The sequence below is a fragment of the Panthera uncia genome, chromosome A2 (assembly GCF_023721935.1).
Source record: "Panthera uncia isolate 11264 chromosome A2, Puncia_PCG_1.0, whole genome shotgun sequence".
In the NCBI taxonomy this organism is placed as follows: domain Eukaryota; kingdom Metazoa; phylum Chordata; class Mammalia; order Carnivora; family Felidae; genus Panthera; species Panthera uncia.
The window spans coordinates 34,826,262-34,851,941 of NC_064816.1; the positions used below are offsets into that span (position 1 = coordinate 34,826,262).

A 25,680-nucleotide genomic window follows, 5' to 3' on the forward strand; every position below is an offset into this window, starting at 1 on the left:
GTACAAAGGAAAAAAAACCACAAAATTAATGAATACTTTAGAACACCCATAATCTCATCACCTGAAGATAAACGGTAATAAAATTTGGGGCTATTTTCTTCCACAGTCGGACATACACTGATAGATGGATAGATACATTTGTGTGTGTGTGTGTGTGTGTGTGTGTGTGCGCGCGCGCGCGCGCGCACGCGTGTGTGTGCACGCACATGTGTGTTTGAATGAATACAAAAAGATTATATTAAAATATACATATATGTATGTATCTATACATACATATATGTATCCTTTCTTGGAGCGGGAGGTTGGAAAAATGAGATATAGACTCAGGAATACAGTTTAAATCCTTAACTCTCAGGGTGCCTGGGTGGCTCAGTCAATTGAGCTCAAGTCATAATCTCAGGGTTGTAAGGTCCAACCCTGCCTTGGGCTCTGTGCTGACAGCTCAGAGCCTGGATCCTGCTTTGGATTGTGTCCCCCCTCTCTCTGCCTCTTCTCCGCTTGTACTCTATTTCTCTGTCAAAAATAAATAAACATTAAAAAAATAATAAATCCTTAACTCTTCACTTATGAACTATGAGACCTTCGGCACTTCTGGGTCTTTATTTGTAAAATATTTACTTTGTAAGACTGAGAATTGAATAAAACACAATGGTTCTCAAAATATAATCTCTGATCAGCCATATTAGCATCACTTGGGAATTTGTTACAAATGCAAGTTCTCACACCCACCCCCAACCTTCTGCAAGGCCCTGAATGATTCTATTCAAAATAAAGTTTGAGAACTACTGACGTGGAATACATATAGCCTAATGGGTACTCAGTAAATGTAGCTGCTGTTAATAAATCATGACATTGTCTCCTCTTTGTCCTTTATTATTCCCCAATCAGGTTGAGTTTAATAGCATTCATTGAGCTGAAAATTAGTGCCAGGCAGTAAATGGGAGAGGACAGAGTTCACAGTCCACAGTCAGTAGCAGGAGATACCAGCCACTTTCCCAGGTCAGGTGTCTCAACATCAACCCAGAAAGCTCTTTTTTTCCCCCTCCAGACTACTCTACAGGTAGAAACCACTGAGATTAAACCGGTGCTTTTCAAAACAGCCTCATGTGGGCTGGACCCCGGCAATGCTACTTTCAGGAGATCTTTTGATTAGTGGCAGCAAACACCACAGCCCCCTCAGATAATAGAAACCAACAGGTGCCTTGGAAATCACCTAGTCCAAACCTACCTATTTCACAGGGAGGAAGCTGAGGTCCAGGAACAGGGTGCTGCTGGATGGAGAAGAGGTCTGCAGAGGCATCTAGCCCGGCATCTGTGTGCCTTGGATCTAACACCTAGACTCCTGTGGTGGTGTTTTGGTACATGACACCAGGCACTCCCACTGGCTCAGACTGACCAATTAGAGACAGCCAGCAATGAAAGTAACAGACATGCAACAGTTTTTTTTCATTGGAATGGAATATATCATAAACTATTAGACTATCCACTGTGGTTTGTATACAGACAGATAAATATTCAGGTGGCCCTGTCTAGAAGCATAAGTGTGGACATAAGAGCCCCAGGAAAACCTTTACATTGAATTTGACCCCCTGAATGAAAAGTGGCAAAAAGCTGCTACTAATAGCATTTCAAATAGTACCTGACATAAATTAAGGATTCCACATCTGTCCATTTTTATTTGAAATGATTTTGACAAAGGTAGAAATGTGTAGTGGAAAAAAAAATCATATGCAGCCAGAGAGAGAAGCATGATTAATATTTTATGAGAGAGGGAGAAGGAAATCATGGTAAATACAGTCATATCCAGCTTTTTTTGTTGTTGTTTATTTTTAAACCTCTTTGGAGGTTTAAACAAACAAATTCATTCTTTTTTTAAAGTAAGCTCCATGCTTGGGGCGCCGGGGTGGCTCAGTCGGTTAAGAGTCCGACTTCGGCTCAGGTCATGGTCTCACGGTTCGTGAGTTTGAGCCCCGCGTCGTCTGTCGTCGGGCTCTGTGCTGACAGCTTAGAGCCTGGAGCCTGCTTCGGATTCTGTGCCTCCCTCGTTCTCTGCTCCTCCCCCACTCGCACTGTGTCTCTTTCTCTCTCTCTCAAAAATAAATAAACCTTAAAAAATTAAAAAAAAATAAATAAAGTAAGCTCCATGCCCAGTGTCGAGGGCGGGGGGGAGGGGGTTGAACTAAAGACCCTGAGATTAAGAGTCACACACTCCACCAACTGAGTCAGCCAGGTGCCCCTAAACAAATAAATAAATATATGCTGAACAAACGTTTACTGCATATCAATTGCCTATGATCAATGAGGAATCATACTATTACTAAAAGACATGTGACAGCTTATGATCATGCAGTCCTGAGCAGTTGGAAGGGTCTTGGTCACAGCTCCAAATGCTCACTGATCTCTCCAACAGGTGCAGGGTCCTAATGGGGCTGGTATGCTGGTCACGACCAAGATCATTTTTTCAGCTAGCCCACAGTGCTGCCTCGTGAAATTCTTAAGCCCCAGGGAATTCCTCCACACCCTCCTACTTCCTGTAACTGATCACCAAGGTCTGGCACATCTCTACGGTGCACTCCTCTTACTGTAATATATTTAAGTTAGTTTCCACTGCATTGCAAGATCCCTGAAGACAGGGCAAGGCTGAATTCTTCTTACCTTTTTAAAAATCCCCCACAGTGTTTTTATAGTGCCTTGAAAGGACTTAAAATTTATCTGTTGGCATCCTACTGAAGTTTTCAAACTTTTAGTGCCCTATCAAGCCTACTCAGATACAGCCACACCAATAAAACTGCAAGATAGAGAAAAATCAGAGGATGTTCATAATAAAGCACTGAGAATAAATCAGGTTAAAGCACTATTAATACCATACATATGAATCATGGACTGTGCTATTATTAATAACAATAGCAGTAATATCTAATTGTAAGCGATTACTGTACACTATTGGTCACTGCAGACCATTGTTTGCTTTCAAATGTGAATGACCTCCCAGCTCAAGGCTGATGTGACTCGAGTGACTGCAGTATCAGAATAGCACAGAAGTTCAATAATTTTGTCCAGAAAAGACAGAGTTGCAGAAGAGAGAGAGAGAGAGAAGTGAAAAAACAAGCCAGCCTTTCCATTCTACACGTCCTTCTTTCCCATTTTGCCAATCTGATTTCACTCAGTGACTCATGGTGAAACAGAAACCATGAGAATTGCATTCAGATGTGCAGAGGTTAGTAACTAGTTAGTTTTCAAAAACAGCTCATCTTCAGTAACACTATAGTTGCCTTCCATTCCATTTCTCTTAGACTGGCATCTGAACAGCTGCAAAAAATTTCCTTAAAGTCTAGAACATTCTTAGGTTAAAGACTCAAAAGGGATATTTTAAAGGAGGCTGTGTGTATTCGGACTGGTAGGGAAGTCATTGCCATCTCGCTTCAGCCTGGGGACTTCCGCTGGTTTCTTTCTTTTTTTTTTTTTTTTTAAATGTTTTATTTATTTTATTTTTGAGACAGAGAGAGACAGAGCATGAGCAGGGGAGAGGCAGACAGAGAAGGAAACACAGAATCTGAAGCAGGCTCCAGGCTCCGAGCTGTCAGCACAGAGCCGGACGCGGGGCTCGAACTCACAAACAGCAAGATCATGACCTGAGCTGAAGTCGGACGCCTAACCGACTGAGCCACCCAGGCGCCCCACCGCTGGTTTCTTTCTATCATTTCATCTCTATTTTGCACTCTGCCCCTGGCTCTGCCGCGAGACCCCACTTTTCCTTTAACCACCAACCTCTTAGAGCCAATCAAGAAGTAAAGAAGAGGAAAAACGCCCGCCCGCTCCCAATTTCTTTCGTTCCGCTGCTCACCAACCTCAGAGCCGACTGAGCCAGAGCGGCTGTCAACTCCAACCCAGCTCAGCTGATCGGTTGCCGCCGCCGCCGCCGCCAGATTCCAGAGGGGGAAGAACAAGAAGCTGAGAGACCAGACATGGACGTGAATTTCGCTCCGCTCCGTGCCTGGGACGATTTCTTCCCTGGCTCTGACCGCTTTGCCCGGCCGGACTTCAGGGACATTTCCAAATGGAACAACCGCGTGGTGAGCAACCTGCTCTATTATCAGACCAACTACCTGGTGGTGGCTGCCATGATGATTTCCGTTGTGGGGTAAGTGGGGTCCCCCTCCGGGGCACCGATCGAGGGCGGTACTGTGGGGCTCCGGTGCACAAGATCCCTGGATGTGGAAAAGCTCTCCACACCCAGCCTCCGCCCTGGCAAGCGCAAGCGGTCAAGCCAGTGGAAACTTGTCAGGGCGAGGCCGCAGCCGTCTTGTGGTCCCCTTTTCCATCCCGCGCCTCGGGCCCAGAAGTGGGGGGATTCCTAGGGGTGAGGACATTTTGCCAGCTTCGGACAAGAAAAATGACTTTTTTTTTTTTCCTCTCTGTACCCTGATTAGGCACTTGCTGAAGGAGATGTTCGCAGTGCCCCTGTCTTGTAAAAATAAGAAAGAGGGAGGTGGTGAAACCCTATCCTGGGGCTGGAGGGAATGGGCGCCGCCCTGGGAGACTTGGGCGACGGGGTGTGGATCCGGATTCTGCATTCTGGGGTGTTAGTGTAAAAAGGGTACCAAAGAAGGGACGTGTTTTGTCGATCTCTCTGCGTAGTGCCCGCCACACTGTACAAGGAATCTGAGCTTGGGAGCAAGAGGGTGGGTGTTCCCTGGTGACGCATCTCCCGGTGTGGGGTGACGGCTGCGCTGACCCCAGGAATGGGGTTCTCTTGCTTTTTCATCCAGGAGCTGTCAGGTGTGGTCACTCTTGCTGCTTTCACTTCCTGGTGTCGGTGTATTCAAGGCCTTTTCAGTGCCTGATCTGAAAGTGTTCTGTGTTACATAGGATTCCACCGCTTCCAGCAGACGCACCTGCTTTACTAGAAACCACATTTTCTTGTAGTTTACCCCTTAAGAAATGCTTCTCTTACTTTTGGAGGATGGTGATATTCTAGATCTGACTGATTCTACGCCCCTTTAAAGAAAGAGGCAGCCTCAGACTTTATAAAGGAACGCGCTTGCCATTACAGAGGGGAAGTGCAAGCTGGCCTGGGAGAAAGAGGAGAGAGCCAAACTTGGAGGGGGTGGGAAAGGCCAAAGAGGGTGGTTTCTTGAGTTGCTTTGCTGGTCTTTGGCTTATTGAGTCACTTCTCTGTGCCAGGCTCGGAACACAACAAGATCAATCAGACATGAATTCTAGCCGATGGACAGGTGGCAGTTGTTGAGAAGCCAGCCGTAGGACCAAGTACCCAGCACAGAGGAGAGAGAGAGTTCGCAATTTCCAGATGTGGTTCAGAGTAGTTGCCCCCATGCGGAAGAGAACGCTCATTGGTGGGATTTGGTAGACAGTGACACAGGCCCTCATTCTGTGTTGCTTGAGGAATCACCAACTCTGAGAATGGCTTAGTGTGTGGAGGGCACAGGTTCTGAGCCCTCTTTGAGGGAGGGTGGCTGCCAAGAGGCCTGAGGCAGCTGCCTCCAGAACCTTTCCCTAACCTTATGCTTGAGGCTCCTTTGCCAGAATGCTAAAAAATGTCTTTAAAACAAAAACCAAATAGTACATAGGATTGTATCCGTTGGTTTGCTTTCTTTTTCTTTGCTCCCTCTTGGGAAAGAAGCAATCCAGACATTTTGTCTGGTGATCTAGAGGTGAGGCTTTTTTGAGGTAGCCCCCAAACTTTGTTAATCGGGCAAAGTTTGACCCAGACTCATCAAATGTTCAAAGAAAACTGTTGCTTTTCAGAGAGGTGTACTGCCCAGACCAGACACAGGCTTTGATGGAATCCATTTTTCACTGTGAAGGTCAGGGTCCAGCCCCCTGGCTAAATATAGCTCCCTCATTATGGTGCCTTAGCCTACTAATTCAGGCAGTTTGGAGTGTTGGCCTTCCCATTCTCCTTTTCAAATAGGATATGTTGGTTGGCAGTGACATTTTTGAAGATAAAAGTGAAAAAGAGCCATCTTTATTTTTTATTGACCTTATTTTTAAAGCCATACAAAAGATGCAGGCCAGAAGTAAATTGTTTTGAAAATTACATGCGTGTAAAATAGGAGATTTCCTCCATACTGCAGTAAAAATTTGGTATATGATCCTTGACTGTTTTCTGTGTCCACAAACACACATTCGGTAATTTTTCCACAAATGACTTTTTTCTTTCTTTATAATCTAATAACAACAAAAGCAACCATTTATCGAGGTCTCCGTGTACCAGGTACTTTGTTCAGTAATTTACCTGTATTATTTTGTACAACCCAATGAGGTGAGATGACATGATATTATTATCGTTGTTATTATTGTTGCTGAGGCTCAAAGAGTATAAATGACTTGCTTAAAGTCACAGACCCAGTCTTGTGCTCTTAACTACTATGCCATCTTCTTATGAGTCATGAGGTTTAGAATTATAATCTCTTAAACCTGGAAGAAACCAAGTATCTTCAGGGTCAGAGAGCTTAGTTGATTTTGGAACATTTCTCATTCTAAAGAGAACTCTCCTCTCTTGATGATGTCAGTAGATGGGTGGGTCAGAGCAGTATTAGAAGCTGTTTATCTGGATCCTCTACAGGCGTCTGATAGTTTCCTATGACATCTTGGTACAGTGTGTGTGAAAATGTCACCTGGGTGTTTACTGGATAAGGAACCGTGTTCAAAGGGTGTTCTGTCCCCTAAGAGTAAGGAGGGGCCTCAGGGCATTGTTAGAAGGCTCCAGCCTCAACTGTGAATGCTCCTGTGTTGAAAACTGGCTTGGGTGAGGATGGAGAGAGCCCGTTCTTGCGGATTGCAGAAAGGAAGAAGGAAAACCAAACACCTATCATCTAGCTCCAAAGAAGACACAAAGGGCTACCTTGGTAAAAATGGACAGTAAGAGGGATTAGGATAGAGATAAATCTGTACATGAGGGCTGATCAGGCAGGGCCTCATAATCCATGGGTAGAAGTTTGGTCTTCATGCTCAGTTCAGCAACATATATACTAAAATGGGAATGATATATAGATTAGCATAGCTCCTGTGCAAGGACAACGTGCAAATTTGTTAAGTGTTCCATATGAAAAAAAAAAAAAAAAAAGAATAAGGTCGGTCTTCATTCTAAAAGCATGGTTTACCAGGCATGTGACTTCCTCTCAGTAGATCTACTCTAGCACTAAACTAGCACATTAGTTTTGAGTAAGTTTCTTAGCTAACAGCCCTTGTTGAAGGCGTCCTATCTCCTGGCTCTTCAAATAGTAGAAAGTAGCGGTTAAGAGTGCAAGCAACAGAGCCAGATTAAGTGAATTTTAAATCCCAGCTGCCAGTCATTAGCTCTGTAAGCGTGGACTTGAACTACGCCTGGTCCTCAGCCTCCTCCTCTATAAATGAGACTAATTATAATACCTGCCCTCATAGAGCTTCTATGAAGATTACCTGAGTTAATACAAACAAGGTTCTTAGAATAGTGTCCGGCTCTTAGTTTTTGTTCCACAAGTGTTACTTATTATTTTTTTCATCATTTGGTATGATCATGGAGATTACTGAAACACGTAGACAGCATCTTTACCCCAGCAGCTGTATCCACCCAAGCTCCAGCTGCCAACTTACCTGCTCCTGCTTCTCCTTCAAGATGCAGGGTTGGTACCATCTCTTTGAGGAAATATTTTCCCTTTTCCCCTCACTCTCTTATGTTAATTGGGCCACACACCTGTGCCTTTATCTTTCCTGGTAGTTACCTCACAGGCTTTTAAGTTGTCTGTTTCCTTGTCTCTACTCTGGACTATAAATTCCTTGAGGTCAGAGACCGTGGGTTTAGTGTGTGATTATTTCTTCTTTTTCTTGTTGTGGTTATCATTATTTTTATTCGCTGTATCCCTGAGGCCTACTATATAGCAGATGCTTAGTTGGTGAATGCAAATGTAAATAAATGAACAGAAGGCCTCAACGTAATCACGGGGGCAGCTTTTAACCTACCTAATGGAACAAATTATTTTGAAGCACACAGCAGCACGTTAGTACATAGCAAGGAGATGCTCCTAAAGTGATTCCAACTGGGTCGTTGCTGACAGCACTTGCTACCCGTTGGTCAGGATTACTGTCGTGTAAAACATTCAATTTAGAAAAGATCAGAAGTCAAGCTCTTCACTAATTCCTATTGCCCTTGTCGAATTTCGGTGAAATACTCTCCCGCAAGTTTTCTCAACATCAGCACCGTGACAATTTGGATCATATAATTCTGTGTTGTAGAGAGCTGTCCTGTGTATTGTAGGACAGTTAGCAACATCCCTGCTGTCTACCTTCTGAATGACACTAGCAACCAGGCTCTCAGCTGTGACAGTCACAAATGCCTCCAGACACTCCAGGTGTCCCCTGGGGGTCAAAATCACCCCTGGTTGAAATCACAGGGGTGGTAACCTTGGCCTTGAACTACACCTGCTCAAGTTTCTGTGGCCAGGAAAATCATGATAATTTAGTGATCACCTTCACTAAATAAGTTGGTTTATAACAAGTTACAAAAACAGAGTTCTTGGCAGTTACTTAGCAAAACAGTTTGGTTTTAGCTCCCAGCTTCTGACTTTTCAAACCTAAGAATGGAGCAGATTTGAAACTTACACGGCTTTGATGATTATCCTTGATTTATTAAATTTGTTATGCTATCATTCTTTTATTAATCTGCCTGGAAGACTGTACTGATTCCACCGACTCAGACTTTTTATTTTTTGACAGAATTCTGGCAGTTGCTTTTTTAGTTTTCTGCTCAAAAGTTCACTTGCTCTGGAATTCCTATAAAATAGGAATTGTATGACTTTAGTTAATATAAAGTACATTAAGACCTAGCAAGTGATAACAATTCAACATTAGCTGCTGTTATTATATTAAATTCTAGGTTACAGGTATACTTGAAATTCTAACAACTTGTGTATTCTCTTAGAAGTATTAGAGGATGAATACACTTCAGTGGTTTTGACATAATTGCAACTTGTGCTTCTTGTAAACACTTGGGTTGCTTTCCTTGAAGACTTCAGTTTCCTTTTGAGATTCAGGCATCACTTCAGAAGAGGTTAAAAGGAATAGCATAAATAACAAGCTGGGAAATGTGTATTTTGCTGAAAGTGGCTTTGCATTTTTAAAATCAAGATTGAAGAGGACCTAACTTACCGTCTCCATCCTTGACACGATACATCTTGGCACTAAGTATTCTTTTTTTAAGTAATCTCTATGCTCAAGATGGGGCTCAAACTCACAATCCCAAGATCAAGAGTCAAGTGCTCCACTGACAGAGCCAGCCAGGAACCCCTAGATACTCTTCTTACCTCACACACAGCAATACAAGTCTCTGCCTCTATTTTCAAAGTGAAACGCAAAGGCAACACCTAACTACACTTGAAGTTTAAATGCTCAGTATGGGATACAGTCTGATTGTGGATGGAAATTGCTTTGTGCTTAATAGAATGCCAAAAGAGTGGAGCTGGAGAAATCTAAATCTGTTCCGGGCCATGGAACAGCAGCATCTCTCACTCTGGGAGTTTGGAAATGCAGAATTTCAGGCCTCTTCCCAGCTGCTGGGACCTACTGAATCAGAGCCAGCTTTTCGACAAGACTCCCAGATGATTCATAGGCACATTAAAATTTAAGAAGCACTGGTCTGGTCTGGTTCAAAAGAAACATTGAGAAAATTTAAATAAATGTACCCATATGTGCAGGTGTTAACTTCAGAAATTCTACATATATCATTTTTGGAATGGTCCAGGATCTTAACTCCCCAAGTAGTTTCTGATATACATCCCCAAGTGGAAGTTGAGAAGTAATGATCCCATCGAACCCCCAATTTCACCAATGTAAAGGCTGGAGTTCGTGTGGCTACTTAGAACCAAAAACTGCTATTAAATAGTAGCTTCTTTTATTGATATGAAGTACTTTTTTTGTTAAATCATCCTGCAAATATTCTGCATCTCCTATTTAACCTAATTCATCTGAACAGCTGACTCTCATACATTTGTAATTATTGGCCTGTCTTATTCTCACAAAATCCCCCCTGCCATCGGGACTCTTATTTCCTGGCATGGCATCAGAAGCGCCAACCACACACAGAATATTCAAACATATAAATGACTCCAGTGCATCTGTAGCCAACAGGCTCATTTATTTTCATTTGTGTACGTTCAGGCCTCCCCTTTAAGACAGCACCGTGTAGCCGCTGAACAAATGAGCCTGTATTTTCTTGAAGCACCTCTCCACCATGTGGCCTGGGGAGGTGTTACCAGAGGGTGAAACCTGCAGCTGCCACTTTATGCTACCCGTTGTTTGAAATGGCAAGGGATTTCTGGAAGGCTGGTACTTCTGTTTGAAAAGAGCATTGCTTTAATCTCTTCGGAATGAGTGTGGTCCTATAATACGTTCTAAGCCTTCTGGCTACAGCCTTTGGTATTAAAAAATGGTCAGATGGATTATACCTTTCAATGCTGCAAGGATGAAAACCCCAAGTTTCTAGATGGTAAGGGAAGATCAGGGTAAGAGAGCCCTGGGATGCTCTGAGTTGGAATGTATTAAAACATTTGTAGATGAAATCAATTGCAGTGCTTTTATGCCAAAACCTAGTGGAAAGGTTTTTGAGATTAATCAGCTTCAACACCAATGCTACAATATTACTCTTATTTTTGTTGTTTTATCCATTCACTCCACAGAGTATGAAGCATTTACTGACTTCTCAGGCACTGTGCTAGGAGATACAGTGCAGAATAAGAATCTGTGATCCCTACCTTCATCATGCGTAGTATCTACAGGCTGCAAGATGAAACTACACACATAATAATTAATATTTATACAAGCATAGCAAGTGTGCAGAAATACCTACACAAACATATTCTTTCCTTTTTTTTTTTTTCTTTTTTTAATGTTTATTTTTGAGAGAGCACGAGTGGGAGAGGGACAGAGAGAGATAGGGAGACACAGAATCCGAAGCAGGCTCCAGGCTGTCAGCACAGAGCCTGACCCGGGGCTCGAACTCACAAACTGCGAGATCATGACCTGAGCTGAAGTCAGAAGCTTAACCTCCTGAGCCACTGAGGTGCCCCAAACAGATTCTTTTCAACCCGACTTATCTCATTTCTCCTGTACATTATGATGCCAAATTTCAAAACTCAGGTATTAAAAATGGGAAAGGCATTGAGTATGTAGACAGAGGAAAGGGTAATTATAATTTTCTCTTCCTCACCTGCAGCTGACATGTCTTTTACTCAGTTCAACGAGTATTTACTGAGCACCTACTCCGTGTCATACAGTGTCTAGGCCCTGAGGATATGAGCAGGAATACAACTCCACCCTGCCTTCCTAATCCTCCTAGAATTCATCTTCTCCTGCTCTCCCATACCTTTTTATCTACACTTGAGGTATGCACATGCAATGTTGGCATGTCTTTCCCTGACGGGTGATGTGCTTCTTATGAGTACAGAACTTTACGAGGTCTGTCAACACCCAATAAAATTTTAATCTCAAAATTCTTCATCTAATAAGGGTTGTCTTTCATTAAATCCTTGGACACCATTTATGCAACCTTGTTCTTGGCTTCTCCCCACACACTTTTTAAAAAAAACACTCCCACCACCATCAGTCGGGGGTTGGTTGTTTCTGTCTCCTTTCCTACTTTAGGATTTACAGTGATTCTGGATAAGTGTGCAAATGAGCATATTTGGGATTCCTGGCCCCTTTTGTAGAAGGCAAAAGCTCTCAATCTACTTAGTAGGGGCCAAGACCTCTGTATAAGAAATTGAGTTCTAAAAGATGAACTTGACCTATCCACTTAATACCAAATTTGTGCAGCACTATTGGGAATTTCTTATTGTTTTTCTTTTGGGCAAATGAATTCTCTCCTTTATCACTCAGCTTCAGAATACATACCCGTAAGATCCTCCTCTGTCTGTTGCGTTGGGCTTGTTCTCTTACTTCAGAGAACACTTTCAAGCCTGTGATCTTGGACAAAAGCTGCAGGCTGCCTCTCTGTTCTGCAAGTGTTTACCATAAATAGGATTTCTCACCCTGCTCTTAGATGGAGCCTTCACTAATGGGGACACCGAGATGGCAGAAAGTCCATCCGGAGTGGGAAACTGAGGCTTTGGTTCCTGCTTCTACTTATCTGCTTCAGTGTGCCGTGAGTGTGGCTCGTCCCTCAGAGAAACAGAAGGGAAGGCAGAAATTGGGTGTTGGTGGGAGGTGGACAGGAGCCTACTTGTAAGATGGAAGATTATGTGTCACCAGGCTCATTTGCATTTGCCCAACCCCAGCCTCCTCAGCCAGTGCTGTAAGAACCTGCCATGTGAAGGCGATTTAATTTACTTTACTAAAAGGATTCAGAAAGAACAGTTTGTAAACAAATATCTTTCTACTGCAGCTTAAAAGCATTATTTGTTGTGAGGGTAACCATAGGTTCCTAATTGCTGAAAGCAATGATTAGTATACACGAGAGTCCATTATACTATTCTCTTTACTGTTGTATATGTTAGAAATTTGCCGTGATGCAACGTTTAAAAGGGATTAGTGGCCATCTAATCAGAGCCTTGTACGCTGTTATTTGAAGCTGCATCACTGAGGGAAGTATGAGATGTATGGCTTCTAAACCAGGCCCAATTTATTACTTATTAAAAATAAAATAAGCCATTAGCTTCATAAACACAAAAGAAAACATGGAGGTTCATAAGATATGTCTTATTGTGAATACTTTTTTTTTTTTAATTTTTTTTTTCAACGTTTTTTATTTATTTTTGGGACAGAGAGAGACAGAGCATGAACGGGGGAGGGGCAGAGAGAGAGGGAGACACAGAATCGGAAACAGGCTCCAGGATCCGAGCCGTCAGCCCAGAGCCTGACGCGGGGCTCGAACTCACGGACCGCGAGATCGTGACCTGGCTGAAGTCGGAGCTTAACCGACTGCGCCACCCAGGCGCCCCTTATTGTGAATACTTTTGACATGCCAACTGCTGCAAAGACGATGGATCATTTGGATGTGAATGTTTAGTTTCATGTTGCCAAGTACCCAGGATGCAATAGCTATACATACACAGCAAGAATGCAATAAATACTATGGGTCTTCCTACTTCAATTGGTTAAGAAAATCTCAACGTTAGGTTACTATGCCCTTTCTGTGACAAAAGAGACAGGCTCCCATCCCACTTTCAGTGCCCTGAAGGCTCCTTTGCCTAGTGATTATTAGGCCTAGGCGACACTGATCGTGTTGACTCGAAACTGATTTGTACCTTTCCATTTATACTTTATAGTCAGAAATATTTCCTGCCAAGATGGAAGCCAGGTAGGGAAGCTAAAGCAACCATGGGAGACCCTCGGGGTTATCAGAGGAGTCACAGAGCAAGAGGGGCCTATATAGACAGGTGTGCGGGAGTACAAGTCTCCCTCTGCGCCACCCCACTCTCCCTCCTGGCCCCCAGCCGTACTCGTGGCAAGACTTACCAAGTTCCTCCTGCCGGCCAGCCAAAGGGCCCTGTCACCCCATCCGAACATGTCATGATCATTAGAACTCCCATCTGCACGGGCATTCACATAAACTTTCCTGTTTTTCTTTTTCCTCTGTTTGTTTCATCACAACTCTGTGAAGGTACAAAGACAGGGACTATTTCTCCAGTAATACTTAGTGTACAATGAGAGTAAGAGTGATTCGTCCAAGACAAATCTCCCATCGCTTCACTCGTGGCCATGGAAAGTTCCTGGGCTTCTTTTAAATAACATGAAAGTACGCTAGATCCTTACTTACCTTTCTTCTTTCTTTCAACAAACACGTATTGAATACCTACTGTATGCCAGGCCCTGTACCAGGTGCCAGGGAGACAACGTTACAGTCCCGGCCCTTAGAGAGCTTCATCTCTAGTGCGAGACATTCATCCAACACGCAGTCAGGTAAATGTAAAACCACCTCTGTGATCAGGGCAATGAAAGTGAGGCCTATGGTGCTATCATGTGGTCAGCGAGATGGATTAGGCTGGGAGTTGAAGGCAGTAGGAGTGACTCAGGCAAAGAATGGCTTGTGTGCAGGCCTGTGGGGGCCAGACCCAGGGCGAGTTCGAGAAACCCTAGAGGACGGGGTGTGGAATCAGGAGGCCGTGTACGAGGAGAGCACAGGCCGGGCTACCAGCCCTTGGTCCCCTCATACTCATTATTAAAAACACCCCTTACTCCTGGCAGATGCAGTCTAAGCTAGATTGTGTAGTGAGTGAACTGTGGCCTGGACTGGCGCCCCCCTGCTTACCTCAGCTGGGTCTCCGCCTCCGTGTGCTGGGTTCAAACTACACAACTGTGTGTAGCAGCCCTGGAGGTACAGGCAGGCAGGAGCCAGACCCTGTGGGGCCTTGGAGAATGTGTAACGAATTGTGTTTTTATTCTAAGAGCAAGGAGAAGCAAGAGAATGGATGGGTGGATTCATATTTGCAGTGACTCTTCTGGCTGTTTCAGGACCACAGCAAAACATGACCAATTTAGAGAGAGCCACTGTGAGTAAATTGTTCCCTCCCTTTCTTGGTGAGTCAGGCTTCCTCAGGAACCAAACTACAAAAATAGCTTTTTGGGTTAGAAAATTGGAACTCGATGCGAAGCTTCTTCCCCTGCCCGGAAAGTGTTTCACTGCCTTTTTGACTCTTGTTGGCATTGTAGTGTGACAGGAGTCACCAGGTGTGCCCTTGACTCGATCTGAGAACCTCTGTTTTGGTAAACTTTTATCGCCAACTCTATAGTTGATGGGTTTGAGGACGTACTTACTAACCTGTCCGTTCGTTAGCTTGTTTATATGTAGAATGAGATGCATTTTTCTTTTTTTTTTTTTATTTATTTTTGGGACAGAGAGAGACAGAGCATGAATGGGGGAGGGGCAGAGAGAGAGGGAGACACAGAATCGGAAACAGGCTCCAGGCTCCGAGCCATCAGCCCAGAGCCTGACGCGGGGCTCGAACTCACGGACCGCGAGATCGCGACCTGGCTGAAGTCGGACGCTTAACCGACTGCGCCACCCAGGCGCCCCGAGATGCATTTTTCAAGATGTGTCCTAGCTCTGAAGTTCTGTGACTAGCCAAGATTTTTCTTCCCCCTTCAGGGACTTGTGCTAAAACCATAGCTATAGCTACCTGATTCATGTTGGTACATTGAGGACATGTGTCCACATCTGCTTACAGCAACCTTCTTTCAGAGAGAAGTGAGAATGCCACGGGATTTCCCAGAACGATGCTTCATTGCTGACCCCAACTGGAAGAATACTGAGAAGGCGTGGGGGAGGTTCCTGAAGCTGCTCAACAATGCACAACGGGTTATAGTATGAATTGCTGTCACACTTACATCAGCTGGCACCCTTTTCTCTCCCCTAGACCCCTAGAAATAGGTTTCTTCGCTTCTCTGGGCCTTGGTTTATTCATCTGTGCAACGGGACTGAACTGATTTATTTATTTTTTTTTTTTAATTTTTTTTTTCAACGTTTTTTATTTATTTTTGGGACAGAGAGAGACAGAGCATGAACGGGGGAGGGGCAGAGAGAGAGGGAGACACAGAATCGGAAACAGGCTCCAGGCTCCGAGCCATCAGCCCAGAGCCTGACGCGGGGCTCGAACTCACAGACCGCGAGATCGTGACCTGGCTGAAGTCGGACGCTTAACCGACTGCGCCACCCAGGCGCCCCTGAACTGATTTATTTTTGAACGCGCTGCTACAGGATTCTGTGATGGGATTGTAAACCTCTTTACAACCGTGGATGTTTCCACTAGAATTTTTAACCATTACATTTATTTATTTACTGACTTACTTATGGAATAGGATGTGTATGCATATAGGTATATATTTTTATCCCACAAGAGGAAAACATACTGAATGCTTTTGACTTGTTCAACTAGGTCCCATTTCCACCAAGGACAGAAAGTTACATTTGTCCTCTCCCTTTGTCCTCTCCACTCCTCTCTGTCCTTCTCCCTCCCTTCTACCGCTCTGCCTTCCTTCCTCCCTCCCTTCCTCCTTCAGGGATTACCTGTAAGTGAAACTCCACCATCAGAGCCCAGTGGCAGTTGTGCCCATGAAAGCTGGGGTAGCATATTTATGGAAGTTTTTTTTCCTAAAGGTTCTTGGGCTTTCTTGTGGGTCACTGTGACTAAGAGCCCCGCTGTTGACTAAAAGCTTTGCTCATCTCAGACAAGAACTGGCTCCCCAGTTCCTGCACTCATTGGAAAATGAAATTAAACTCTAGAGGGTGGTGTAGGTGTTTTATTTTCCTCCAAGTGCAGGGAGGCGCCAAGGCATTGGAGTGGTACAAATTTTACTCTTTGTTAGAATGGAATGGCACTTCAGAAGAAGGGGGGAAATCGTTTCTGCTCCGAGTAACTTTGTTCATTTTTTTCCAGCTTGGAAACTTGGTTACTTTCTAATTATAGACTGTGTGGCTGGGCGTGTTGTAAGCTAAAACCAGTTCTATAGGGCTCTGTGCTCTGTTCTTTTCCCTTGACTATGAAGAACAGGAACAGGTGACAAGCAGATTTGGAATTGCTTGAGTCAGGCCTGGATTTTTTGTTGTTCTTTGTCCTGGGTTTTATTTAGACATTCAGCATAGACGCCTATTTTACTTCAACAGAGAAAAATAGACAAAGCTTGGCATACTCTTTATTTTATGCTTCACCTCATGAATCATTTTAATAGGTGTTCTGTAAAGAACTGAGTAGGATACCTTTGCTACTTTGCTACCAACCATCCAACCATCCATCTTTTATTTGCACTTTATGCAAAGTGTTTCCTTTAACTTGAACCCTCCACTGTAGTTTTTTGAGTTAATGTGGATCTTTGCTTTTCTTTACAGCTGAAAAATATTTGGGTGAAACTAATAAACAAATGGGGGTAAGCTACCCATGATGCTACTACCCCTGTATAACCAATGTAGTCTTTCAGGATAATTTCTTCTGGAATCTCTTGAGAGCTAGGAATGAGATTTATTAATCGGTGACAGTTCCTGGGCCTCTCCACTCCATTTCCTCACCGCCTGCTGAAAAAGATTTTATTTTTGTCCTAATTCTTCCTTTCTCCAGGCCTATAATTGTCTTTCCCAGATTCTGGGCTTAAATCAGCAGATAGGGCATAACCCAGATAAAATTTTAAAAGAGAGAAAAGTACAGAGTGACTTGTGGCCCCCAGATGATAAGGAAGTGGTGAAAGACAGACAGAATAGTTCATGTTCTGGGTACTGGAAAAGCCTGGAGGAGTGGGGTGGTGAACCCTGGCCAGAAGAAGATCTGCAGAATGAGTAGGGAACCAAGGTTTGGGTCGGAGAAGGAAGAGCTTCGCTATGAAGTATGAATTTAAATTGCATTCATGTTATTGGAGAGATGACGGAAGTAAAGATAGGCTGTTGTAGCAAGCCTGTGCCAAGCCTGGGTTGGGATCAGGGAGCAGTTGCTTTTATATTTTTATATTTTCCTTTGTTGCATGTTCATTTTATTTCTAATTACAAAATAATATACTAATTGTGAAGCTTTCTACTTCTGAGCTATACTATATGTATATACATACATACATACATATATATACATATATATATACACACATATATATGTATATATATCTATCGCATGTATATATCTATATATGTATATATATCTATCACACGTATATATCTATCTCCACCTAACAGAATTACAGTTGCTTTTGCCCACTCAATATATTATTAGTGTCTTCTTTTATTATTAAGTATTTAAAATAGCTGTATATACCACCTCTAGGCAATTGTTGGCCATACACGTTATTTCTAAAACTTTTTAATCATATGCCACTCCTGTGAATATTGTTACAACTCAATCTTGGCATTTTTGTTTATTTCTGTAGACTCTATTCTGAGGAAGAGATTTATGGCCTGTAGGAGGATAAGTATTTGCAAGAGTTTTGAATGAAATAAGCAACTTACTATTATGGGATTTAACTTTAAATTATGTACTCCTATACTACTACTCTTACCATTGTTTAATAGCATGCATTTTAATAGACCTTCTTAACTTTTCCAAAGCACTTTCACATTGATTATACCCCCAATTTCACCCATTAAGGCATATGATACTTTTATCTGAAACTATTTCAGATAGCTTTTATGTTTCAGAAGGTAGAATCAGAGCTACAATTTAAAGGGATTAAAAAAAAAAAAAGAATCTTAGTTATCCTGAATATGAATCCTGCTCTGAGTATGAATCCTTCGTCTGTTTTATTTCAGTGAAAGTAAGCTCTTGGCTTCACTTTCCATTGCCCCGTTTGCTTCTGTCCCTCATTTCCAAATCTGTCATGTTGATATTCAGAGCATGATGAAAACACACTGACCCTCATTGTCCTTCCCAAGTAAAATACGCATCAAGCCTATTGTGAGGGTAAGAAGTTAGTAGCTCATGGGACTTGCTGATCACAAATGTCACATTCAGGGTTCTGTATTCACTGTGGGTTTGGTTAAGAGTGGGGGCTGTAACACCCAGTCATTCTCTTATGAAATACTGGATCTAAGTTTTCTTCTTTATTATCAACAGTAATGTAACCTTTGACTCCTGTAACAATGAAGCCAGAGGCTCTGTGCTTGGAAATCTCCATTGATAACCCATCCCCTAATGATACTCTCAGCCCTTTTAAAGAATTATAATGGATTCTCTTTGCCAAGAGTCATATACTCAAATGCCTCCATGGGCCAGGCAGGTTATGTAAGAGAGAATGCAGGGCAGCTGTTAGAAAAACAACGATCAATGGCAGCTCAATGGGGGCCTCTGTGTCAGAGATGCAGGAGATGGTGGGAGGACAAGAGCTAATTGGAGAGCGTTTGTTCTATCTGAAAGAGAAGGTGCTCCAGCCAGTGGCTGACATGTGGAAAAGTGGGCCTACTGTTGTTAAATTTTCTTGTTTATAGGAGAAGTTAGAAATCCCAAGTTTTATGGACTTTCTGAACAGCGCAATTCAAATAAAAGTTCTGTAAACACCATCCAATGCAAACACATATGTGACAGTAGGCTGGATCTGGCCCACGGAGGCCGTCACATGACTTGCGTCTGTTGTGGCAACTCCCATGAAGATTTGAATAAGCCTGCAGAGCTCAGAAAATATGTGAGCACTGTACTGGATGTGCACCAGAGCCCAGGAGATAATGAAAGTGAAACAGCCCCTTCAAAAGAGGCGGTCTCGGGGCACCTGGGTGGTTCAGTCGGTTAAGCCTCCGACTTCAGCTCAGGTCACGATCTCGCGGTCCGTGAGTTCGAGCCCCGCGTCGGGCTCTGGGCTGATGGCTCAGAGCGTGGAGCCTGCTTCCGATTCTGTGTCTCCCTCTCTCTCTGCCCCTCCCCCGTTCATGCTCTGTCTCTCTCTGTCTCAAAAATAAATAAACATTTAAAAAAAAAACAAACAAAAGAGGCGGTCTCTTTTAAATTTTAAAAGGCCTTTTAGCTCTTCGCTACCATTACTATAAGAATGAGGACCACTCTCGGCCATAGGACTGTTGACATTTCAGAAAATGTCAACATCACGCTGCAGGGACATACAGTGTCCTCAGACTTATCTGTGATATTTTACAGATGCAATAAAAGCCTTGTATGGATTTGGGGCCGGCGGGGGGGGGAGTCTTTGAAAATTGTGGACCTCTAATGAGACGGACTGACCACTTTGGTGGGAGTCAAACTACCCAAGTGTGAATCTTGGCTCCACCGTTTTCTCACCTCTGTGCCTCACTTTCTTCATTTGAGAAATAAATTAATAGCATCTGCCTCATCGGGTTATGAGGATTAAATGAGCCAGTTTAGATAGAATGCCGAGTAAGTACTCAACACCTGATTTGCTCTTCCTTACCTTTCTGATCTTCCCTTCCTGCTCCCACTACTGCTGACCCAGGCTCCCTCATTTTTTCCCATTCCAGGTTCCTGAGCCCCTTCAACATGATCCTTGGAGGCATTGTAGTGGTGCTGGTGTTCACGGGGTTTGTGTGGGCAGCACACAACAAAGACATCCTCCGCCGGATGAAGAAGCAGTACCCCACAGCATTTGTCATGGTGGTCATGTTGGCCAGCTACTTCCTCATATCCATGTTCGGGGGAGTCATGGTCTTTGTGTTTGGCATCACTTTTCCTTTGTTGCGTAAGTGAACCTCAGTCTTCTTGTGCCTTAAACAAAAAAATGTAGGAGCAATTGTTCATTGGGAATATCCTACCCTGTTTCTTCCACATGTTGACATGTCTGCAAAATTACCCCAAGTTTCTGAAACAGCAGATCAAGGCTAATGGTGCAGTAAGTCCATAGATTTATGTCTACTGGGTGCCTGCTCTGTGCCAGACACTCTTCTGGGGCTACAACAATAAACAAAAGAAGTACAAATCCCAAGTCGCACAGCAAGAAAGTTGTACAGCCTCCACTGGCCTCCAGATTGGTCTGATATTCAAGTCTGTTCTCAATCTTTAAGTGCCATTCATACTGATGCATTCATACTGATGCAAGAATGAATGTATTTCATTGGGAAGTAAACTAGTTACTCTCTAGTTACTCAGTATATCGTGTTTAGTGTCCAACTTTCCTAAGTCTGTAAGAATAATTGGCCCAGAATATAGTTACCAAGTACTCCAGTTCTGGTGAAGAGAACTAGATATTTTCTAAATTTTACATGCATTGTTTGCTGAGATCCCAAACACTCGAAACCTGAAATAGAAAACAGATATAGTTCCAGTCTCATCAGCAGAAATCTACTTAAAATTCAATTATATTAAGTGACAAGAACAGTCTTTTAACTTATTAATAGCATTTCACATGTGTATTTTTTCCATTAAATAAAATCAGTTGCTTGTTTGGGGATATGTGAGATTAAGCCCAGAATATTTATAGATGGATCCCACACCTTATTGGAAAAAATATTTCAATCAGCAAAGTCAAGACTTTTAAAAATATTCCTCACATTTACCCTATATACTAGAGGCTCAGTATTTCAAAGATTCTGCTTTGACACACAGCTTGTTAACTTCAGTGCCTTTCTACATCAGGGCCTGAGACAGGCCAGTGTAATGAAATGTATCATAGGTAGAGATCAAGGGTCCAGATTTTTCTTCCTAGACATGCTGGAAACCAGCCGTGTGCTTTGGACCAGGTATCCTATATGGGCTGTAGTTCACTCATCTATAAAATAAGGAAGTTAGACAAGATTAGTGACTCCCAGACCTTGATGATTTTGAGAATCATGTAGGACACTTGTAAAAAGCACAAATTTCCCAGCCATATCCCTTAGAGATCTTGAGTCTGTGAGTTGACAGTGCTCCTCCCCAAAACCTGTATTTTTAGGAAGCTCGTCAAATGTTTCCAATGGCCAGTCTAGATTGGGAGCCTCCAGATAAAATGCACACCAGTGTTTCTTAAAATGATGGTCCAAGATCACCTACATGAGATTCATCCAGAGTGAATATTAGCATTTTACATTGTGGAAACGTACCTCAGTCTTACTGGTCTGAATTTTGGGTGGTGGAGACCTAGGATTTGCCTATGTAACAGCTCTGCAGGCAATTTATATGTACACAGCAGTTTGAAAAATCGCTCCTGGTAGATCACATGGGATGCCTATTTAAAATACTGATCCCAGGCCCATCCCTCTAAGGTTCTGGTTCAGGAGGTCCAGGAGAGGGACCAGGGAATGTTTCTCAATAAACAACATGAGTAATTCTAAATGATCAAGCAAATTCAGGAAACTTTAGGGTACCTGACATGTGTAAAACCTTTAGTTTTTATCTATACATCTATATCCATCACTTTGGAAAAATGCCTCAGGAGGTGCCTCTAAGGACGACTTCACCTGATCATCCCTGATAATCCTTGAATTGAGCATGAATTCCTTTCTCGAAAACTTTGTGTAAGGTTTTTTATGTAAGTTGGAATCACACTGATTCACTTTGAATTTCAAGCCATTTAAGTGGCAGCTAAAAAGGTAACAATATCGACATGAAAAAGAGAAGGTGTGGTTGGCAGATGACAGTCCTGCCTGCTGTGTTTTCCTTCACACACAAAGAACACTTAATATATGACTTAAACAGCTTTATATCAAGTCCAAGGATCCATGTGAGGACTTGGGTAAATTGGAGAACCAGACTGGACTACAGCTAACCGTGGCAGTTGACCCAAAGTGTGAAGATGGGGAGCCTAAGGCTGCAATGGGCAAAGAGCCGTTGCTTCCGTGCTAACCATGTTTCTCTTCTCTGTAGTGATGTTCATCCATGCGTCATTGAGACTTCGGAACCTCAAGAACAAACTGGAGAATAAAATGGAGGGAATAGGCCTGAAGAGGACACCAATGGGCATTGTCCTAGATGCCCTAGAACAGCAGGAAGAAAATGTCTCCAAATTCGCTGACTATATCAGCAAAGTGAAGGAATAAATATAAGGGCTGCCACGGACATCCAGGTGTGGTTTGTCCTTGTGCAGACCTAGTTTCCATTTGTGTTCTTGAAATAGGAGGTGCCTGTACCACCCAAGTATCTCTGGCAGCATGCATGTATAGGCCAAGCTGTTAACATCTCTGATGTGACAGAGGGAAGCCCTCAGAAACTGAAAGAATCTACCCTCCTATTATGCCTGAAGTTTCAAGTGTGTTTATGCAACTGATAGGAAATGGATCACACTTACTTCTTTAGAGAAATAAAAAGAATTATGGATTGTACAGCAACAGTACAGTTAACTTGTAGGAAAAAAAATAATTGTAAAGTATCAAGGCAATATGAGTAAATGAAAAAAGACTGTTAAAATAGATGTCATGTGTTAGCCTGTTTTAAGCACCACCCTCCTCCCCCCCCCCACCCCCACCCGCATCATTCTCCTCCAAAAATATTCCCTGGGACTGTAATATGTGGAGTCTAATTTAGTTTAGCTTTTATTATTCTTCTTTTAAAATCAAAGATGATCTGTATCACTTTACCACCCGTTTGACGTGCAGTGAAAACTGGATAAACCAGTTGTTTTTATTTTGTTTACAAATAGAAAGATTGCTGTTTAGGAGATATTTTGTCAAGTTTTTACAAATTTTTAAAATGCTAGTAATGCCTTTTCACTAGCAGGTATTTGTTGCAAATTAAATGTCATCTTCTTTAAGGAGGTTAGAGCTACGGAACCTGTATTATTCTTGACAGTCTTGTTAAAAAAAGCAACAACAAAAAAATAAAACTTGAGTTCTGTTTATATTGCATATTTCTTGTTGTTATGGCAAGAAGGTGTCCAAGATAATGTTTCTTGTATTTTTTTCACTGTTTAGCTTTTAACTGGAACATTGAGAAGGAAGGAAATCAATGTGCATTTTATTAATTCCTTAGGGGCACAAAGAGAACAATAATGGCTAATCTTTTGAAATCTGAAAAGCATCTTTAGATGACCAAGCAAAAAGACATGAACGTGGGAGTGATCAGCGGCTTCTGCAAATCATGAAAATTTTAGATAGCAATTGTTACGACCGCATGTTTTTACAGATAGGCATTAGAATTACGACAGCATGAGTTTATATATCCTTTTACTTTCTTCCTTTTATTTCTCATGTATTTAGAAATAGGTTATACAAAAATGTTTTGCTTGCCAATTGGGTGATTTCATAGATGGGTAGAAAACACTTGGGTTTCCCTAACACTGAATTATGAAGACAACTGGAGTGGTACTTACTGGAGAGACTCTCTGTACATCCTAAGATAAGAAGCAACTGCATATGCCATTCCCATCTTTCTTGCATTTTTATTCCTCAGCCAACCTGCAGCCATCATCTCTAGCACAGCGTTACCACCGTGACTTCACAGCCACGGTCTAGAGTTTGTACCCTTACCCAAATATGGAGAATAAAATTTATCAAAGATTTTCTGTGTGTGAGAGACGTTGTTTATTAATGCACATCTGTGCTAAATATCTGGGAGACTCGGTGACAACCCTTTAAACAACGAGGATGTGCTATACTGCACGACCCGCTCTGCTCGTGTTTCAAATACACTAGGTCCCCCCACCACACGTCAGTTACCTGCTGTCAGCCTCAGTCCAGAAGCAGATGATTCTCCTTGTGACACATCGTCAGGAGGTCCACAGTAGCTAAACACTACACATCAGAGCGCCTACAACATTCCCTCACTTCATCTCATCACGTAGAATATTTCTCATCCCACGTCATCACAGAGGAGGGGTGAGTATGTACAATAAGTTAATTTTGATAGACTGCATTCACGTAACTTTTATTACAGCATCATTGTTCTAGTTTATGATTTTTGTAGTTAATCTCTGTGCCTGGTTTAGAAGCTAAACATTCTCCTAGTATGTACAGGAGAAAAACAGTATATATAGGGGGTTCTGTACTATCTGCGGTTTCAGGCATCCAAGGGGGGTCTTAGGACATATCCCCACTGGATTAGGTGGGGACTATGGTACTGTTTAATAAAACTTTAACATTTTATTAATTTCTAGCTGAATAACATTGAATTCCAATGGGATCCTGTTCTAAACCTGACACACTTTAGCCCCTTCCACTTTCTACATGAATTCTGTAGAAAGAATGCAATCTATTTGGAAAAAGTGACAACTTAAATAAAAACTATACTCATTATAATTACTAACAGTTGGTGGTCAATTCTAGAATAATAACGATATACACATGTAGCATGTAAGTGCTATATATTATTGCATTTTAAAAACAAATTAAAGGGGTGCCTGGGTGGCTGGGTCGGTTAAGCGTCCGACTTTGGCTCAGGTCATGATCTCACAGTCTGTGAGTTCGAGCCCCGGGTCGGGCTCTGTGCTGACAGCTCGAAGCCTGGAGCCTGCTTTGGATTCTGTGTCTCCCTCTCTCTCTGACCCTCCCCCTTTCATGCTCTGTCTCTCTCTGTCTCAAAAATAAATAAAACGTTAAAAAAAATAAAATAAAAACAAGTTAAGGGGTACCTGGCTGGCTGTGTTGGTAGACCATGCCACTCTTGATCTCAAGGTTGTGAGTTCGAGCCTGACAATGGGTGGAGAGATTATTTAAAAATAAAATTTTAGAAATTGAAAAAACCAAGTTTCAAGTGATATTACATCTTAGGAGGGTGACTTATCTACGTGCATACCTTCCAGAGGACACTGAAGAAGTTAAAATCTTCACCTAATTTTTAGGGTAGGAGTCAGTTGATGGAAAAAGTGTAAGTAAGCTGCTTTACCTGTCTCTTGACAAAATCTGTGCACTGAAGCAGTAAGCTATGAATTTGAATCCTCTTTTCCCTTGGCACATCTAAGAATAAACACCTCTTTTAGGACTATTAGCACTCGTTGAAATTCCTGACTTTATTAATACTGTGGCTATACAAACAAAGGCACCGGGCTTTCAAGAGTTTCAACTACTAACAGTAAGCTTTTAAACATGTTTAGAGCACTTTGCCCAACAGCATTTAGCCTCTCGATGTAGAATATGCTAGACACAAAGTTTTATTTACAGTAGCCCTTTCTTAACTTGCTTTGCATGCAAGGATGTTTTATAGAAACGGTAACATTGGAGGAAAAAACCTCTCAGCCACTGGCTATTGTAAAACCTGATTGAAACTACAGCTATTCAAATGTGGATACTTTTGCACACACTAAACTATCTTTAAAAAATGTAAACACCATATTTCTTTCCCATGGTCTGTCCTTCTAAATAATGTTATTTTTTAACTTTCCCAATTAGGCCTATTCTCTCCTAGCCTGTTT

At 42.4% G+C, this 25,680-nt stretch overlaps 1 protein-coding gene and 1 non-coding gene across 2 annotated transcripts; both read left to right on the top strand.

Annotated features, from left to right (window-relative positions):
* Nucleotides 1-3,722: 3,722 nt before the first annotated feature.
* On the top strand, nucleotides 3,723-23,833 carry ARL6IP5 (ADP ribosylation factor like GTPase 6 interacting protein 5). The gene is made up of 3 exons (XM_049640876.1): nucleotides 3,723-4,141; nucleotides 19,886-20,103; nucleotides 22,203-23,833. The coding sequence occupies exons 1-3, from the start codon at nucleotides 3,966-3,968 to the stop codon at nucleotides 22,373-22,375; spliced, it is 567 nt and encodes a 188-aa protein (XP_049496833.1). The 5' UTR covers nucleotides 3,723-3,965; the 3' UTR covers nucleotides 22,376-23,833.
* On the top strand, nucleotides 6,969-7,072 carry LOC125931138 (U6 spliceosomal RNA). The gene has a single exon (XR_007460392.1). It is a non-coding gene; the product is annotated as a U6 spliceosomal RNA (small nuclear RNA).
* Nucleotides 23,834-25,680: the final 1,847 nt, after the last annotated feature.

Excerpts from the sequence above, each read along its gene's own strand:
- ARL6IP5 (XM_049640876.1), top strand. The coding sequence starts at position 3,966 with ATGGACGTGAATTTCGCTCCGCTCCGTGCCTGGGACGATTTCTTCCCT. Across the intron at positions 4,142-19,885 it reads ATGATGATTTCCGTTGTGGG|GTTCCTGAGCCCCTTCAACA; the intron begins GTAAGTGGGGTC and ends TTCCCATTCCAG. Across the intron at positions 20,104-22,202 it reads CATCACTTTTCCTTTGTTGC|TGATGTTCATCCATGCGTCA; the intron begins GTAAGTGAACCT and ends TCTTCTCTGTAG.